The sequence below is a fragment of the Thunnus maccoyii genome, chromosome 12 (assembly GCF_910596095.1).
Source record: "Thunnus maccoyii chromosome 12, fThuMac1.1, whole genome shotgun sequence".
Taxonomy (NCBI): Eukaryota; Metazoa; Chordata; class Actinopteri; order Scombriformes; family Scombridae; genus Thunnus; species Thunnus maccoyii.
In genome coordinates, this window is record NC_056544.1 from 5,073,866 (window position 1) to 5,094,060 (window position 20,195).

The following is a 20,195-nucleotide window of genomic DNA, read 5'->3' on the forward strand; positions in this document are numbered from 1 at the left end:
ACTTATTTGCGGCCAGAAACACTACTCCAAGTGAATGCTTTTGTTGCTCCGTGTCTGCTGTATCTTTAAATAGGCAATTGTTGGTAAACTTAACAACTTTATAAGACAAATTAGTTATAAGACAAGATAAGACGACAACAGTTTATAGCTTCTCCTGCCCCCAAGTGGTAAAAAATCAATTAATGCGGCTTTAGTGCAAAATTTTACTACTTACTTAATTAATTAATTAATTTAAATTGTGTTCATAGTCATAGTATAAAGAGTTGTAATTTTCATCTCCCTTAAAATGATGTTGCATTCAAGTCTTATATGAGATTTACAATAGGAACAACTTTGGTATGCTAATGCATTGACATCAGCTGAGCCTATTTTATGCCAGACTTGAGAAATACTGGACTACGGAGCCCCTAAAGGGACATGAGGGAGAAAAAAATAGATGGGTGAAAAGAAAAACATAAATACTTTTGCGTTCCCCCACAAAACCTTTGCATTCCCCCAAGAAATATTCGGAGTGGAAAAAAGTACTTCCAGTCAACAACCAAGAAAGAAGAAGAGAGCTTCGCGGCCATTTGTAATGTAAGTTCTTCAATACATTAACATTAGGTCACTAACGTAACATTACAACTTTGGTAACTTTACTCTGACTGCTAACTTTACCCTTTTCAAAGTCTGTGTTTATTTTATTAGCAACTTTTGTGAGCTTAACGGGCAATTCTAACTAGTATGCTAACATTTATGTCTGCATCGTTAGCTTTAAAGTTACTTAAGCCCCTTTTACACAGTCTGTTCAAGGAGGGAATGTTGCGTCATTATTCTGGGCCCAAAATAACATAAAACATTTATTACAGAAAGACGTGCCATGGAGGACAATCTTCTAAACTTTCTATGGTTGAAAGAAGTCCCAGAAGAGGACATAACTCATATGAAAAGTGACAAGGTATCAACAGTTCCTTTAATAGCTAGCGTTATAAATGTGGGCATGATTTAATAAAGGGAAGTATCACCTTATAACTTCTCTGATGACATAATTGCATATGCCTTTAAATCAATCCATCGGTGGTAATTGAACTCCCTCATATTTACACTGGATGAGAAATAGTTTCTATTGGTGTATATTCACTTTTCAAACAGTCAGTTAGTAGATGAGTCTAACAGAACAGACCAGCATCTTGTCAGTGCCTCAGTGGACCATAACATTATGGTGCCGGAAGGCTAGCAAACTATGTTTGTTGCTAATATTATTACAATGGATGTGTGTGATTCTCATCTGTATTTCACTGTTAGGAGTTAGCTAGCATTAGCATCTACCCTGTCTGTATGTGTGTTACTGTATTAGAGCCTGCTGGAAACAAACAAGCAGTACATATCTGTATGTTAGTGACAGAGATGCCAAGATAATCTACAGCCTGTATGTTTAACTATGTTTTAGTAACCTGCACCAGACTAATCCTCACTGACATACATACTGTGACAGTATAACTTTACAGGCAATGAACACATCAGCTATATGACACTTTATACCTACTGTGGTGGGATACTTTAGATTTTCTGTAGCTGTGCACAGTGGTGGACTCAGGCTGTCTCAGGGGCAAAAAAAATTTATAAAAAATATAAAGGGCACCCGCACTTCACAATGTTTTTCTCCCATACAGTGCACCTTACAGGGCACATTTTTTCATTGAAAGGGCACCCAATTCTGCACTTCAGTATGTTAGACTTAGGGGAACCCTAAATTGCACTTTTTCCTTTTTTTTTTTTTTTTTTTGTTCAATAGAAGGGCACCCATACAGAACCCCCAGCTTTTACCCCATTACAACAGCATCATAGGGCACACACTGCATTACATCCTCTTCATGTAAAGGGCACATCATATTCCCTTGACTTCGGGGGTTCTTTACAGGGCACTATCACATTTTCTTCCACTGAAAGGGCACCATGGGGGCACTTCATTCCAGATTGTCACATATAAAGGCACTCTTTAGGGCATTCCATCCTGATTTACCCAACTTCTGTATGTTTTCTCCTTTGTGTGGGCACCTTAGATGGCATTTTATGATACTGTGTGGGCATTTCATCATGCTGCCTTTTGTGTTTTGTTGTGTGTAAAGCACTTTGAATTGCCTTGTTGTTGAAAGGTGCTATACAAATAAATTTACCTTGCCTTACTGTGGGGGCACCTTAGAGGGCACTTTATCATACTGTGGGGGCACCGTAGAGGGCACTTTCATGGTGTTTTTTTATCCTCGGGGGCACCAGGGAGGGCGGTTGCCCCCTTTGCTCCCCACTTGAGTCCACCAGTGGTTGTATTTATTTAGGACCTGAAACCTTCAGTGAACTGATCACTAAAGCTTTTTCTGTGTTGTATCCAAAATGAGCTACAAGGAGCCAACGAGTGTTGCTGTCATCTGATCAACTGGTAGAAGACGTCTAGCTGAACAGATTCCCTGATCTACAGCAGTTAGAGACAACAGTATCTTTAATAGCAGGTAATAATGTTGTTCTGACACAGAAGACATCAGAAAAGCTACAGTCACAATATGTAGCCAGTTAGATTGATGGATCGTTGCTAAAAAAACTTCTGGTGACAAGAAATCCTCAGAATTTCTGTCTACAAGTTGGTATTAGCTAATACAATCACATGATTTCATGCTCAGCTATTTCTGGTGTTCATTGTGCTGTCACTACTCACACTGAGTCCAACACATGAACCACTGCAGAGAAGCAACACTGATGGCTTTTTATTTCAATATAAAAATGAGAGATAGTAAATAATTAAAAGTTCAAAAACATTTTCATTTTAGCATTTAGACATTTTTTGATCTCCTAATTCAGAAAACTCTTCCATGGCAGCATCACAAGATGAGGCAAGGCAAGTTTATTTGTATGGGACCTTTCAACAACAAGGCAATTCAAAGTGCTTTATGTAAGACATAAAAAGGCACGAGAGATCACTGTTAACTGGCCATGTACCCTGTAAAATCTATTCCAGTTTTCACCATTAGACTTGGCTGTGAACTCTGAACCACCACAAATTAAATTCCTACAATAGTTAAAATAATTACCAGAATATTGTGACCCAGAGGTTAACTAAACTTCTGTGGACAGGGCTCTGCAGTGTATGAGATTAAAATGTGATTTATTCTATTTTCTTTGCAGGTAAAGACGCATTTCAACCATGACAATGGATCTGTGTCTTGTCAGAACTCTGCAGTGTCCCACAATACAGAAATATCAATTAGGTCACAGCAAGAGAAAATTGACTTTCAGACATCAAATATTTTGGTCAACAGGCTTGTATAAATAATGTCTCTTAATACCACGATTTGGCAACACATAACAATAAGGTATTAAACAGTGTTTCACTATTTGCATAACATAGCCGCTCAGAAGAGGTTTTGAGGTGTCTTCAGAGACACCAGCTTACTGTACCAGGTCACTCTGACCAGAAGTGAGTGCAACATTGCTGGTTATCTGCCAAATATATTTCCACCCTGCTAAGATGATTATAGCTTATCTGACATCAGCCATCTTGATAGATATTACTATACACTTTAAAGCTCTGCCATTAATGCCATTAGAGTTGGTCTTAATGTTGGATTAACAAAAAGGTGAACTCTTCTGGTTGAAGTTGTTCTCTCATTGACTGAGATCTTTTGCATGAACTGTAATACCATCAATGATATTTTCAATGTTCCTGCTAAAACCTTGTACATTACATTTAAACAGATGGACATTTGCTGGTCTCAGTTAATTTATTTTCACAGCTCAAACCCCCTGAACAAAGTAAGATGTGTTGAAATGCTGATCTATAGGATTTCAATAAAAAGATTGCATAGGATTTATGCATTCCTTGTCTACTTTGGTTACAACTTAGAACACACTCCAAACATGCAAAGCCACTTTTGCCTGCCCCTTGTTTGACCATGCAGATGTATAAATTATGTTAACAAAGACGTGGTTTCAGATTTAACTTCTGAAAAAGGTTCTATTTACATTTTAAGAGTCAGACAGTCTACATTATAGCAGAAACAAGGCCAATGCACTCCATGTGTTTAATTAAGTATTTGGCTGTCCATGAGTTGCTCATCCTATCTTTGAAGGTAGGTTGCAGTAGATTCTTGGAGACGTCAGTGAACCATGTCAGCCTCTGGGTTTGCAGGATGTCCAGATGCAGGACTAATGCAGTTGTGCCTTGGCATTGATTCTGCAAGTCTCTGAAACTCCACTGGAGAGATGAACACCATTCTTACAAAAGATATTCCCTATATTGGTGTTTTGATGATGATGGTGGAGAGCGCTGTCTAACACATCAGTCTAAAATCTCGCATAAATGTTCCAATAGATTGAGATCTGGTGACTGTGAAGGCCATAACATATGATTAATATCATTTCATACTCATCAAACCATTCAGTGACCCCTTGTGCCCTATGGATGGGAGCATTGTCATCTTGGGAGAGACCACTCCGATCAGGACAGAAATGTTCCATCATTGGATAAAGGTGATGACTCAGAACAACTTTATATTGACATGCAGTGACCCTTCCCTCTAAGGGGACAAGTGGACTCAAACCTTGGTGGTCAAGCATTCAGATTTGTACCAGTTTTTCCTTGAATTTGTCATCTGTCTGTATAGACTATATATGATGTAAAATATATGTCACATTGATTTTTATAACTTTATTTTACATGTGATATTTAAAACAAACTTCTCTTGCCAAATGCTATATAAACTGCTTAAGAGGTAGTGTTCACATCTATTTCTTGTATTTCCGTAGTAACAGCACAGCTGGCTGAGCTTAAAATGACATGATGAAATAGTAACATAATATCGACAGCTGAGTAATTAATTACTGTTTTCCATAAATCTGTATGTTGTGAGCATATCTATTCTGAGATCATTTTCATGTGTCAGAACTGCTATTAAAGTAATGATGCCACTGTGAGAGGGATTTAAATAGTGGTTATCATTTGATGTATTTCTTTTATATATTATATATTTTTCAAATGTTGTTCTCAAACTAAGTGGTCAGTGTTAGTCTGTCATTCACCACCTGCACTATATCATCAACATGCTGTGTCTATTTTAAACTTAGCTCCTTGCTGTGTAAAATGAGACAGTTGACTGTATGTAAGTTATTTAGCCTCTGTTTAACAGTTAGTTTATGTTATACTTTTGTCTGAGTCAGTGGTAAGACAAATCATAGCTATGTAGGTTTCTATGTCTCTTTAATGTGTTGATCTGACAAGCCTTTAAAGGACAGTATTGTTTGTTCTTCAATTCAATGTAATAGCAATGTCACTTTTTCATGTGACGCTGCTTTTGTCCACACTTGTTTGCTGTTATTCTGGCATACATGGTTGTGAAGAAATCTTACTCCTAGACTAGTTGAACTCTTGACCCTTCTTTCTATCTGAGGGTTCTTCACTCACCTTTAGGGTTAGCTATAGATATTTTTTATTCTGTAGAGGGGTACTTAGAACTGGCTGACAAGCAATTCTCCACCATATCACTTACTGCCATAGATCAGGGTATCTGTTCAGCTTGACATTTTCTACCAGTTGATCAAATGACAGCAGACAAACACTCGTTGGCTCCTTGTAGCTCACTCTGAATACAACACAGAAAAAGCTTTGGTGATCAGTTCACTGAAGGTTTCAGGTTCTAAATACGACATACAGCTATAGGCAAATCTAAAGTATCCCACCACAGTAGGTATAAAGTGCTGAAGGTTTTGTCCATCAGCCTAAAAAGCAAAATTCATGTAATCCTCTTTTTTCCAGTGTCATATAGCTGATGTGTTCATTGCCTGTAAAGTTATACTGTCACAGTATGCAGTCAGTGAGGATTAGTCTGGTGCAGGTTACTATATTAAATCACACCTATGTTCATAATGCTAGCTATTAAACGAACCGTTAATACCTTGTCCCTTTTCATATGGGTTATGTCCTCTTCTGGGACTTCTCTCGAAAGTTTTGAAGATCCTCCTCCGTGGCATGTTTTTCTAGAATAAACATTATGTCATTTTAGGCCCAGAATAATGGTGCAACATTCCCTCCTTGACCAGGCTGTATAAACGGGGCTTATCTAAGTAAGTAAGCTAACGATACAGACACAAATGTAAGCATGCTAACGAAAGTTAGTTAGTATTGCCCAGTAAGCTCACAAAAATTGCTAATAAAATGCAGACTTCGGAAAGGGTAACATTAGTAATAAGAGTAAAGTTACCAAAGCTGTAACGTTACGTTAGTGAACTAACGTTAACATATTGAAAAACTTGCATAACCGCTTTGCACTCTTCTTCTTCTCTCTTGGGTTTTGACAGGAAATACTTTTTTCCACTCAAAATATTTCTTTTTTTTTTCCACCCAACTATTATTTTTTCTCCCCCATGTCCCCTTAGGAGCTCTGTACTGGACACCTTTGGTTATGTTGTTCAACATGAGGGCATGGATCACCCCCCCCCCCCCCCCCCCCAACAATTCATTTTAAACCCCCATTTTTCTCCAAAATTATTGTACGAAATGAGTTTTTACTTGACAAAAGCTATCCTGTAGACTTGCACATTTTAAGTGTCTTCATATACAATCAATCAACAAGACTATGCAACAGTATCATTGAATTATTGGTCAAATATGTGCTTCTAGGATTCATTGCCATGTCTCCAAACTATTAGAGACTGTCTTCCCATTGGTAACATCACATGAGAGAAATGGGTGCATAAAGCAAAACTCCAAGGTCACGATTAGCATTTACAACTGGAGAGCTGACAGAGAGGATATGGTTGGGAGCTTGAGTTTACCATCTTCCCAGATATAACATCACATGAACGTTGCATGATTGCAGCTGGAAGCGTCACTGGCAGGCATTTAAATGCTCATACCAATCAGAACATTGAGTCATGATGGGGACACAGGGAGCCACTAGCTCAGCTCGTAAATGATGTTACAAAGATCAGCTTTATATACAACCATTTGTATGCAACTTGATTTCATCCACCACAATCCTATCCCGCTCTTTTTAATACAGTGTGGATGATTGCATGTTCCATTCACCTACCATAAATCCCAACTACAAATAAAAATTCTGACAGAGGCGATGAATGATACCTTACCTTAGTCATTATTAACATCAAGCTGCATGGCCACAAAACCCAGTTTTACACCTTTGCAGTCCTGTTAACATGATGAGTGCTCATGAGGGGGGCAAATGTGTACTGAAAATGAGTTAAAGGACGGTGTCACAATTTTTCAAGTCTGTCTTAAAACAATAGCCAGATACCCAGATGAACATTGAAATCGTTTTTTCTTGCTCTAATCATTTGTCCCGTTCATACTGACCATTAGAGGAACCCTTCATAATGCATTTACAATGTAAGTGATGAGAGCCAAATTCCACAAGCCTCCTTTTGTTGAAAAAATATTATTTTAGTTTATCTGAAGCTAATATGAAGCTTCAGACATCCAAATGAGTCAAATCAAGTAGATATCTTTCAATGTTACAGTCTTTTTAGTGCCAAAGTCCTTCTTTTTGTTACTATACTTCCACCACAGCTCAAGAGATCAAATTTTAAATGCATTTTTGCACAAAATGACTGTGTGGACACACTGAAAGGGATCTTTTAATAGTCAGTATGAACAGGAGGAATGATTACAGTGAGGAAAACATCTTTCACTGTTCATATGGACACCTGCCTGTTGTTTTAAGACAGATTTCCTGGCCATGACACGTCAAAATGTATTATTTTATTGTATTCAAGTGTCCCAGTAAGCCATGACAATGTGACAGAGAGCCAGTATAAGCAATACCAGGAACCCAAGCAGCTAAATGGAATTCAGCCATCATTAGTTTTATTATTTACATCTGTTCTCTTCCTACTGTGATATGTTATAATGTCTTCAGTGAACAAGGCCTGTTATAGTACCAGCTAATCATAACACTGATATCTTACACTTGTAAGTTGAGAGTGACTGTGAAAAGGCTGCTTTACTCAGTTTTCTCAATGTCTTGTTTCCCAACATTAGTAGTTTTTGAAATATTAAATAATTAATTTCAGTCCAGCATTTTAGTTAATCAGTTAATTTATCTGTCAGCTCATACAGATGGCAGTGCACCAGCTTGTTTTGTAGTTTTATTTGTGCTTCACAAGATTAGGTACTTTTTATTGTTTTCTTTTGTTATTTATATCATATGCTTGGCCAGTGAGAGTGAGAACAGGTGTGTACTGTTGGGTTCTCTAAGCACTGAGTAAGTGAGCTCTGTGAAGTTGTGAAATAAGGCTACAACAGAAGAATACAGGCAACTTTCTGTGTTTTCTAATTTTTTTGTAGTTGTTGGGTTTGTAATTTTGCTCCAATTTTGTTAATATTTTTAGTGCTTGCTTCAGCATCCCCTTTAATGGCTTTCCAGTGCCAATTCAACACCGTTTCTTCTTTTATATCTTTGGTGTCGCACTACAGACACGGACAGTGAGTTTAAATATTCAAATGCATCTACACCATCAATTAGGCAATTATGCATGAACGCAGTCAAGTGTCCACCCAATCATAGAGGTCAAGCAAACTACTAAAGATACTCACTAGTGTTGCTTAGACATAATATGCAAATCTGTATGGGAGGGCAAATGAACAATTAAATTACAAATGATGATGATTTTGTTAATATGACCCCCAGGGCATAGTGGGTGCATGTCCTGTTGGTGATCCAGGCATGGCCATTACAAAGTCATTTGAACAGTTTATCGATCAATTACACTGAAAGGGTCAACAGCATTAAAACACACAGCTGTCAGCCAGTCAATGTTCAATGCTGTATCTTCAAAAATCATGTGATGGATCGCAGCCTGTGTGAGAAACAAGAGGCGTTTGTTTCCGACACTGTGAGAGCCCGCCGGTGGATCACACCCCCTCACTCTCTCTGCTGCTCTCTCATCCGCCAGGCTGAGAGGCTGAATCAGCCCGAGAAAGAAACAGCGAGGAAACGGAGCGACGGAGATTGCGAGCATCAACATGGGGCCGAGACCGCTGCTGTTGGGGCTGGCGTGGGTCCTTCTGGCTGTCCAAACGGCCAATGTCCGGTGTCTCAACGGCGACGAGGACCAGAGCCAGGACACCGAGTGCAAGATGAAGAGCGTCACCGTGTCGGCGCTGCCGTTTTTGAGGGAAAACGACCTGAGCATCATGCACAGTCCGTCGGCCTCCGAGTCCAAGCTGCTGTTCTCCGTTAGAAACGATTTTCCGGGAGATGTCGTGGTGGTGGACGACCTGGAAAACACCGAGCTCCCGTTTTTCGTCCTCGGTGAGTTCTCGAAACACCACAATCTCCGCGGTTCATTAGCCGCTAATTGAGCAGATTAAAGCCCCCTTACTCTTTATTATTACACCGGAGCATCTGTCTATTAGCTCAGGCCTTGCTACATACCGTGTAGGCTATTCACTGTTTTAAAACACACTGTGCCACATATAACAACCAGAATGGTTATCTAAGGCAATTAACTGCTTTTATACATCATAATCAGTCAGTCAATAGTCGATAATAAGCCCAGCGCCTGTTATTGATAACACTGTGGTGCTAAAACATCATTTAGCACTTCTTAGTGGAATAAAAGGCCGCTTAGCATGTCAGTGCTAACAAAAATGTTGTTTTTTTTTCTTTGAATTATAGCCAATACTGTGTTTATTTGTAAGAGCAGCACCACTTTAATGCTGTATGCACATTCAAGTGTATTTGCCTCCCATCGGCTAGCTACATGTGTAATGCAACAGACTTGAATGTAGCCAAACTCCACTCACTTTAGTACAACTTTTACGCTAATCTGTCTCTGTTGTTTATGCGTCACTGTGCGCGGTCCCCGTCTTATATGTCCTGTGGATGATTAAAACACGGCAGTTCACGCCTCGGTTTTAGCTTTTAGGCTCTATCAAACCAACTTAACCAAAGTTTAGACCAAAGCAAGCTACATTTACTGGCCATTAAGCAGTGCTTGAATAACAGGGGGTTTGGCAGAAAGCAGCAAAGTTTGCATTGTGGAAGTGTGCTTGCCGCTGTCCATGGTGCTGAACCTCATCTGCGGCGCTTCATTACAAGTTAGAGCTGCTGCTGCTACTGTGAAACACACTGAGTGACTCTGTGTGGTTTGCACTGTCACATGTCACCTAGTTTTGTCAACTTAAGGTCTTTGAATGTTTGTTTTAGGGTTTAGTGTTACTGGTGGGTTTGGCTTTGTTCAGTTATTTTGTGTTGTAGTGGTACAAGCTGGCAATCAACTGGAAAGCAGTTAAAAAGCAGCCCAGGTATGTGAATGTGTGTGGTGATGGTTAGATCTAGAGAGATCCTTTGTCCATGTCAGTTAGGTGTCACTTTGAAGCAGTTGCTTATTTTATACTTTCACTTGATTTTCACATTGTACCTTTCATTTCCTTTGAAGTGTCTTTTTTATGTTTCAGATGTGTATGAGCAATGTGCAGTGAGTGTCTTAAAGCAAAAAGCTTTATTTTGAAAGTTGTCAAATACTGACTGTGGACTGTTGCAAGACTAGCCAATGAGCTAAAAGAGATCCAGATAAATCAAATCAAATCAAACATACTGAATACTTTTTAGAGATCAATAGAAATATGGCCAACCATACAGTATAGTTCAGAAAACCTCAAGCTTACACTAATTAGGTTTTCATATTCATTTCAGGGTGGCCTGTTGCTTTCAAACAGGCATGGATGGTAAATACGTTTGCAGACTTTCTCATGAATAAAACACTTATGATTTTATTTAATTTATGTGGGAATTACATTTGTAAAAGTGTTTTTTCTGGCATTTTTGCCTTGAGTAGAGAGCAGAAAGTAGAAAGCTGTCAGGAAATAAGGGGAGAGAGCGGGGGGTGACATGCAAGAGAGGTTCCTGGCCAGACTCAAGCTGATGTTCAGCATCTTAAATGCCTTTACTACTGTGACTGCCCAGGAATTTGACTGTGCAGTAGTTTTGCAATACCACCCCATGAATTCAGACCAGACTGTTTAACTGCTTTGCTTGGAATCACCAACATTCAGGGTTTTATCCACTCTCACCATAAATAGCATTGCGCAGTGCATTGAAATAACTTACCAGGTTTCCAAATCAACACTAAGCATTTGTCTAACAGAGCAGCTAGTGGTAGCCTACAATTCATAAGCTCATGGAAAGCAATGGGTGCAGAAAATGGGACATTATTATGAAGCATCAATTAAAACTCAATTAATCCAAATCAAGAGACAGAGGTAGGGCTGTTTCGGCATCAGAAAAGTTTTGATATCAGTTAGGGGTAGGTACCGAGGACCGGTGTTAAATTGGTACCCAACTGTGACAAAGCTAAGCTACAGCATTCAGTAATGCTATCTTTATTTGAATATCTTTCAGCCAGTCATTTAATGTTGGGCATTTTCTGTTTTCATACTATTAGGGCTGTAGTCAACCAAAGAAAATCTTGGTCGACTGAAATCGTACATAACGCACATTCAGCTAATCAATTATCTGCGGGGGGAGGGGGGTGGAATTACAAATTGTTGGATGTTACGGGACAGAGTGAAGTCAGCAGTCACACATCTCTCTGTTCTCTATTTCTCAGATTAGCACCTTCACGTTAGGCTAACCCATTGTTGCTAACTTTGGAGCTAACCCCCTTCACTTTTCCAGCAGTTTGGGAAACAACAGAAGTGACTTCTCTTGGTCTTGAGAAGCTGCAGCAATTATTAACAGCTACACTGTAGAGTGTACTGTACATTTACTACCAGACTGACAACTTACTGCTAACCTTTTCCTCTGCTCCACTCGCATTCACCGTCACTTTTCTGCTGCTCACTCTCTCCCATCCACTACACCCACATACTACGCAGTGCCCTATTCCTCAACGGAGCTACACTACCAATAGTTTCCCAAGTAATGACACAGAGGTTGACTCACGTTTCGGAACAGCGCTGCACAGAGGCTGCCAGACACTATTGATTTCTGAATGAATGGATATTTGTCTTTATTTTTGGCATTAAAAAATATCTTTTTGGCCTGGCAGGGGTACTAGTTGTTATAATTATAAGAGAAACACTGATTCAGTAAACGTTCAGTACGTTCAGTAAATGCTCAGTAAATGTTGGACACAGTTAGACCTAGCAGTCTCCATTAGGTTGGGCGGGTTCAAAGTTGTGAAAACAATGGGGGTGTTTTGAATGCAGCCCTGTTTTCACAGGTTATTTGTTAGTCTGTCCCTCCCACTGCAGGAAATAATAGATTAAACCTGGAAGGCTCTTGACGTAGCACTTCTCTCCTTATGAAAGTAACACAGCAATTATTCAACCAATGAGAATTTGGTCGGGCGAGAGCATATTGGCCAACTAATTGACAAGTCGACCAGGAAACTACAGCCCTACATGCTAGTGATGCAACAAAACGTAGCAGATCCGTGATCCATACTGATCGCCCCCCACGGTTTGGCATGCATGTGAACCGTGGATTCATTGCAAAATTTAATGTCTCATTTAAGACAAAGTAAACAAACTGCTGTAAGTACAAGTCATGGACAGACAGCATGTCCATGACACAGGGATTTTGAAGAGCAACGACCAAACCAGCATCTAACGGGTCCGAAATGACATCTGCAGGTAGCCTATGTTTACACGCTGTTTAATGTGCTGCAGCTGAGCAGCTAATTAGCTATCTAGCTGCTAACTGACGTTAGTGGGGCACTTTTCCCTGGTGAATGTTTGTTTGGTTGCTCGTTCAACAAACTAAGCTGCAGGACAAGACGTGTGTTCATGTTTATAAGTTATAATCAAGTTTTGGTGATGTGGACACAGGCTGTTGTTTCATTCACCACCATGTTTAAAAAAGGAAGGTATCAGGCCTCATATTGCAATTTAATTTAACAATTGAGCATTGAATATTTTATATGTTTTAAGATTTTATTTAAACATAGAAAATAGGAAAATGAATCTCAAATAATCAAAGTAACACCTGTTGTCACATGAAACTCCACAGCTGTTAACTTTAGAAGATAACACTTCTAGTTTAAAGAGCTCCTCCACACATATTTTAAGACATAAAAAAATACTCTGCTTTGGATAATAAGTTGAAAAAATCAGAATCCAAATGTCTTCAACTCAGATTTAAGGTGAGCACAGAGAAACTTTTCACCTTCAGCAGATGAATGAGTAAAAAAACTCTGCACATACATCATTCAGCACAGAGAAGATTAAACACCAAAGTGAAGTTACAGTAAGCAAAAGACATTTTTCAGCAGAGGGGTGCTTTAAACCAAAACTTCAAGCATGAACATTAACTTTAGCTGCATGACTGGCTGTGCTGGTCTGATGATCTTCCAGCTGTCAAAAACATTCTGCTCTTAGATACAGTGTATGTCGTGTGTTTTCAAATGTACGCTTGCGGTTTGGAAGCAGCTAACTATCTGTGTGCATGTATTGAGTCCCTGCTCTTAATACAAGCCTCTCTCTGATGGAGAAGCACGGTTGTTTTTTCTTCACCAGAATTAATAAGGAGTATCAATAAGAGCACGTATAAGTATGGATACCAATAAGCAGCACCATATCAATATATGTATTAATAAAATCCTAATGATACCCATCCCTAGTCCCAATATAACACCCCTGTTTGGTACCAATACCAAAATGGCACTTTTTGATACATTAGTTTTATGAATATAAACATGTTTCTATTAAAGCTATGTTGATAAATTGGGTGGGCCAATATATCATCTAACTGTAGCTTCTTGTTGATATATATGTTGGCTGATAAGAAATTGCAGCACACAAATGCCAAAGATATGTTTGAGGTCATCCAGAAACATTGCCTACATTATGTAGTTTGTACACCAAAGACCACTGACAAGTAGGTCTGCAACTGTTATTTTCATTATAGGTTAATCTATTCTTTTTTCAATCAATTGATTAATTCTTTAGTCTATAAAATGTCAAAAGTAGTGGAAAACTATTTATTAATTCCCCAGACTCCTTCAAATTTCTTGTTTTTTTTCTAACCAACAGTCCAAACCCAAAGATATATCTATTATTTGACTAATTGTTTCGGCTCTACTGAGTAAAATGTCTCATTCAGCACAAACTCTGCCTTGCTTACACTTCTCTAATAACAAATTTAAGGGAATTTTATAGAATATATTTGTTTAAGTTATGCTTATGTAAAAAAAAAAAAGCCAATATATTATTATTAGATTTTTTTAAAAGTCAAGTATCAATATTGATATTTGACTCAAACATCCAATATTGGCCGTGCTGTAGTTTTAAACCCTTTTTTCATTTAATAAAAGTGCTCAGTGCATCAGTGTTGAACATTTTCCCTAAAAATATACAGTATAAAAGATAAAAAAGTTGCTGATTTAGATCAGGAAATATTTGATAAAATAGGAAGGAAAGGAAACAAGATGATGACTTAGACTTAGTCAGATTGATACGTGTCACTTTTTAATACTTTGTGCTACAGATGCATTTCATTTGATACTGATGGTTTGATACTCAGACCTGACAGCAGAAACTGTCAGACTTAAACCAAGTAGGAAATGTACAGCAGAGAATTGGTAATTTTTGGGGGTGAACTTCCAGAAGTAGTTCTGCAGTTCTTTGGAAAGAAAGTGACACTATTTATTCAGTGAGTTGTATTTGTCAGTTTCAGCAGACACTGCAGTATATACAGTGTATATGTCTGTTTAAATGAACAGACATATGGATGTGGGGAATAGTTCTATGATGGTCCCCAATGATGTATCCGCCATTATTGAATGTTTGCGCCACGAGACTGTGGAAGCTTTTTGAATAGTTTGAATAGTTAATCTAAAGGCCTAATTTAGACAACAGTTAATTCATTATGGGGTGGAGGGAAATAAGCTAAGGCAAATAAATGCGAAGCTCAACAGATCTCTAAGGACTGGTGTTGCATATTAATGAGTTTGCATTCGTGTCTGTCATTTCCATACGTTGCGTTCTACTCTGGGACCGAAAACATTTAATGAAAATTCACACCGGGGAGGCCGACGCCATTCCACATTCATGGTGCAAGTAGCATCCCTGCTACCCAAATATAAATACTTGGCAGCTGCAGCCTTTTCTTTATTTATTTTTACGCTTTTCTTTTGTTTGTTGTTTGAATTCTTTTGCTGTCTGACAAAATGTCCTCAGTGAAATGCAAGGTGCCAGCTCTGAATTACAAACCAGAACTTCCAGTTGTTGTGTAGGCTATATCTAGGGAGTCCTCCTGGTGTCAGCTGAGAAAAACAAAAAGATCCGTCTGTAAATCTGTACTCTCGGTTTAGATTAATAATCTTCGCCCTCGAATTACGAATCCATCGCCACAGATTTGTAAAGCGTTGCCCCTGTGACCAGGCTCAAACAGCACTGGATGGAAACGTACATTAACTTGCATTTTCTTTTACTGATTTTCTGAAATGTTGGTTAAAATTTGACTTGTTTGACTATATCTGTGGAGATAATGCTTCATGACAAAAGAAGAGAGGCATAAAAATACAGTTTATAACACACTGTAATGTAGCTACAAGCAGACATAAGGACATCTTTAAGTGTTTATTAATGTACAATATTTGTCAACAATTATAACTTCTACTATCTCATTATGTGTTTATACAGCAGCCTCCACTCCTACATGTCCACAGTTGTTGACTAATACTGTAAAGTGTTTAATAAAAAAACATTTATTAGGCTAATTATTTATAGACTGAATATTATTAATATGGCAACATAAAATAAAGTGTAAAGAAACGTGGCGTCTCCGAGTCAGTGTGGATTATTATATTATATATAACACGCCTAGTTATGGTTGCTAAGCTACGATTGGACAATCACTCTTCTGGGGAGGGGTTCTGAGGGCACAGTTCCATGGGAATGGATTTGAGGGAACAGATTATGAATCTGAGGGCATGGTTGCACAGATTTCTACACCGAGAGTACAGATTTATACATGAATTTTTGTTTTCTCAGCTGACCTCAGGGGAGCTCTGTACATATGTTTTCTCAAGAAACAAAAGCAATTTAAGCTAACATTGTATGGCTGCGTTGATAACAAGCAGTAATTACATTTGAACTGGTGTTTCAGCAGTACTGTGATAAGATGCCTGCTGAATGCTGTTCCTGTAAGCATTTAACTCTGTTTAGGTGGTGGTTAGGATCCAGTCCCCTCATTGGCTGTTTGAGTCTGCCATAGCCTCCTTATGATTAATGTCATACATGGTTCCTCTCAGCATATTCACTGTTAAACATGGTGTGTGGGAAATTACGCCAGGTGTTTGTCTCTGAGTGTAATCACATACTGTAGGCCAACTCAAAACAATAATGACAGAATAACTACAGAACAAGTCTTTTGTGGAGTAAAGCGGATGATCTGATCAGACTTGGGAGCGTGTTACACTATGTACTCGCATTGTCACAAGTTAACTGGGAAGATGTTTCTCAAGCACTAGGAATTTACTGGATACAACTGTGTATTCTCTCTCTTGTTGCAGAGTCTCTAGCAAGTTAAAGTCCCCCTCCACATTCTTAGAGTTGGATGTTTGAGCTTTTACTGTGCAGAATGATGTATGAGCAGAGTTTGACACTAGAAGGCTGTTTTCACTGCTGAAAGTTGAAAGTTTCTGTGTTCTCTTTAAAAATCTTATTTTAAGGGGCTATGGAATGAGGGAGAAGGGGTAGATGTCATTTGAAGGAAGTGGTAATTATACTTTTATTGTTCCAAGCAGAGTATTTTTATATGTCTGAATACATGTCTGGAGGGGATCTTTAGGAATATGTAATGCACAGTGGGTTGTATTGATACTTTTGTCCATTGTAGGAGTTTAACAGAACATGTGTTCTTCCAGAAGGCTGTTCAGAGTGGTAACTGATTTTATCAAATAATAATTTAGTCTATATAAATATATCAGCAAATAGCAAAAAATGCCATTACAAGTTCCCAGAGCCCGCAATGAATAAAATGTCTTGTTCGTGTTTTGACCAATCAGTCCAAACCCCAAAGATATTCAGTTTATTCTCATTGAAAAGAAGAAAACTAAAATGTAGTCACATTTGAGAAGTTGGAACCAGTGAACTTTTTGGGCGTTTTGTGCTAAATCATACTCATTGGTGACAACATCACCTGGCTGTTTATTATTGGATCAAGGCAAAAATGGAATTCTCCCAATGGAATATTAGTGGCTCTAGATATTCAACCACTTATAGGACTCATAGAGAATATGACATTTAATCATAATATGATCAAAGTGCTTCATTCCAAAAATATTCCTTCATGTGCTCTTAGTTTTGTAGCCATAATGACACATTGTCATTTTGTTTCCATCTATGCGTTTCAATGATTTCAAAAGTTTTCACAGTGTATTAAAACCTCCATAGAAACTTCTTAAACTACAAGAGCAATATAAAAAGTTTCTGTTGATGTGTTGATAATGTTTTCCACCATTTAAAGTCTTAGTCCCCACTCTTACACTGCAATTGACATGAATTCAGCCACCTTTGACGTAATAACATACAGTACTGTAGCTCATCACACAGTGCTTTTCTTACCAACGGCTTTTAGTCCTGCTGGTGACTGCAGACCCCCGTCCTCATCCATGTGTCATCAGGACACTATATCCTCAGCTAACCCCCAGTAATTATTTGAGTTTTTGAAGACCACAGAGTCAGAGATCAGAATCTTTTAAAGGCTGGACTCAATGTGCTAGTTAACGGTGAAACCTTAAAGCTGTATGCCTCATTTTGGGAAGAGAAAAAAAAAATTCTTGTAAAAGGCCATGCTGTGATTTTTGTATTTTTCTTGGCCCATCAACCTCTTTGAAGTAACATCATTTAAAAAGTGCATCTGGTTTTACATGTATTTGTGTGTGTGTGTGTGTGTGTGTGTGTATGTGCAGGGAGGTTTGGGTGCAATTTAAATTCCACATTTTTTCCACCTTTTACAGTGGCTCACATTTTTCTCGCCAAATTGCTTCTCTGTGAAGCATCTAAGAAGCAATTTGGAAGGGGGGGGGGGGGATTATGTGACTGACAGTAAATTTCAGCTGCAGGACTGCAGCCACTCGTTAGTGTCAGAGAAGCCCGGCTACGTTATTAGAAATTTACCCTTTTGGTGTTGTGTCATAAATTTGTGCGGGAGGTGAGGTAATAAAGTTCTCCTCTGGGAGAGACTCGAGTCTGTGTTTGCTCTGGCAGTGATTTGCACATCTGGGCCGGAGGCTTGGAAAGGAAGTCAGCCCTTAACTGCCTCCCATTCAGAACAGCTTTCTGGAACAATAATTTGGCTGGTACAATACAGGTCCATGGCACAGAACAGTTTATATTGTTGCCAGTGAAATGAACATTAAACTCCAGCGGTGCTTGTACTCTGAGTGTTGAATGTAGTGTTGCCTTCTTTTTTAACATGTTCAAACTACAGTAAAGCTGACAGGACATCTAGTGTAACATATGTGCAGTTGTTGTTGTTGACGACATGCAATAAAGATGTCATTGACAATACCAAATAGGGCCGGAAGTTATGACTATTTTAAGGGCCCTTTTTGCCTTTAATTGATAGTCTACAGTCGAGAGGCAGACAGGAAATGTGGAGGGAGAGAGGGAGTTAAATGACATGCAGCAAAAGTCCTTGGCCAGATTTTAAATGAGGACGTTAATGTGGTACACACCTTATATGGAAGTCCCTAGGCCACTGCATCACCCCCTGACAGTTACTGCAACTGTCGATTCATTTGCAGATTGTTCCCTAATTACTTGATTAATAATTTGGTCTAGAGCTTAGTCGATTGACACTAAATGAATCAGCAACTATTTTTGGTTATTGATTAATCATTCCAGTCATTCGTCAAGCAAAAATGCCAAACATTTGTTGATTTGATCTTCTGAAATGTGAGAATTTTATGTTTTTCTTTGCCATATATGACAGTAAATTGAATATCTTTGTGTTATGCACGTATAAAGCAAGCAGTTAGAAGCTAGCAACAAGAATTTGTCTTGGGCCTAGAATTTGGATTTTTTCCAATATTTTGTATAGTATAATGACCAAAATGCATCCCCCTTGTTAACCTGCCACACCCCTCTCCATTCCCTATTAGCAGAGAGAGTACAGGGGCAGTGGGGTTGTTTAGTAGTTTGCCTGACTCATTGATCCTTTATCTGACTGAGGTTTGTGCAAGTTAGAATCTATAGCCCCAACCATGGCTCTGAAATATCAGCAGCCTAACTGTGCTGTGTATTGATGAATCCAAGGCACTGTCCGTGGTGCTGAAGTAGCAGATGGATTTGTGATTGCACCTTTTTCTCTCAGTCTTGCCCCTCTGTCAGTTTCTTCTTGGATCTACAATATTCTTTAAACGATATACTATAAATACTCAATTCTATACTGTATTGTAGCTTATATACTCTATAGAGTAGTGTCACCTTCATGATCAAAGTGACAAATAGCAATGTGTAGTTGCGAAAGAGAGAGAGGATCATAGAGACACTGCTGCCTGTAGTATTCCTCTAATATTCCTATAATATTTCTATGGTCATTCAGTAGCGTCTGTGCTGAAATACACCCCAGACCAAGCCACCTCTGTAACAAAATATTTTAGGGGAGACATGGCTACAGATATAGTTTTTACTATAGATGTTTGGTGTAACCTGGGAGTGGAGCAGGTAATGTGACTGAGGAAGTTAATATGAAAATGAATCAACTGCTACAGCTACATAATTCAAGGTAAAGTTTATACTGTCAAAACTATGGTGTATTTTGAAATATAAGCATTATTAAAATGCTTACATCCAGGAAAGGAATAGGCCTACACAAAATATATATTTAGCCTAATAGCAGTTCTATTAAGTTGAAATTATAATAGCAATTAAAACATCAAGAATTAGGCTAGGCCTATATGATAATCCTGCAGTCCTAGGGGGGGCATTGGGTCATCCTCTCCTCACTGGGGTGTAGTCTCAAAATGACCTAACAAAACCCCAAAATACTATATGACAAGCAAAAGCATTTAAGAAGCAGAAATCAATGAATGTTTGGATTTTTTAGCATTTAATCAATTATTTAAATTGTTGAAGATTAATTTTCCATCAGTTGATTGATGAGTATAATTTCAGCATGTCTTGATGGTACTGTGAGTTCCTCTCCATTCTCTATGGACCAACCACAGTAAATATTTCTAGATACAGTGTACAATAA

The 20,195-nt window shown here is 38.5% G+C and overlaps 1 protein-coding gene and 1 long non-coding RNA gene across 5 annotated transcripts in view; both read left to right on the forward strand.

Annotated features, from left to right (window-relative positions):
• The first annotated feature begins 349 nt into the window (after nt 1–349).
• LOC121909118 lies at nt 350–4,251 on the forward strand. Its single transcript, XR_006099370.1, has 4 exons — nt 350–576; nt 849–937; nt 2,376–2,486; nt 3,157–4,251. It is a non-coding gene; the product is annotated as an uncharacterized LOC121909118 (long non-coding RNA).
• Nucleotides 4,252–8,853: 4,602 nt separating this feature from the next.
• The window catches only part of astn1 (astrotactin 1), a 392,569-nt gene continuing 381,227 nt past the window's right edge, over nt 8,854–20,195 (forward strand). For 2 of the 4 annotated variants that reach the window (XM_042427879.1, XM_042427878.1), the window contains exon 1: nt 8,854–9,296. In XM_042427879.1, the coding sequence (XP_042283813.1) occupies nt 9,008–9,296 (289 nt within the window). In that variant the 5' untranslated portion in view covers nt 8,854–9,007. The remainder of the gene's footprint in view (nt 9,297–20,195) is intronic. The other 2 variants (XM_042427876.1, XM_042427877.1) reach the window with 1 other exon arrangement.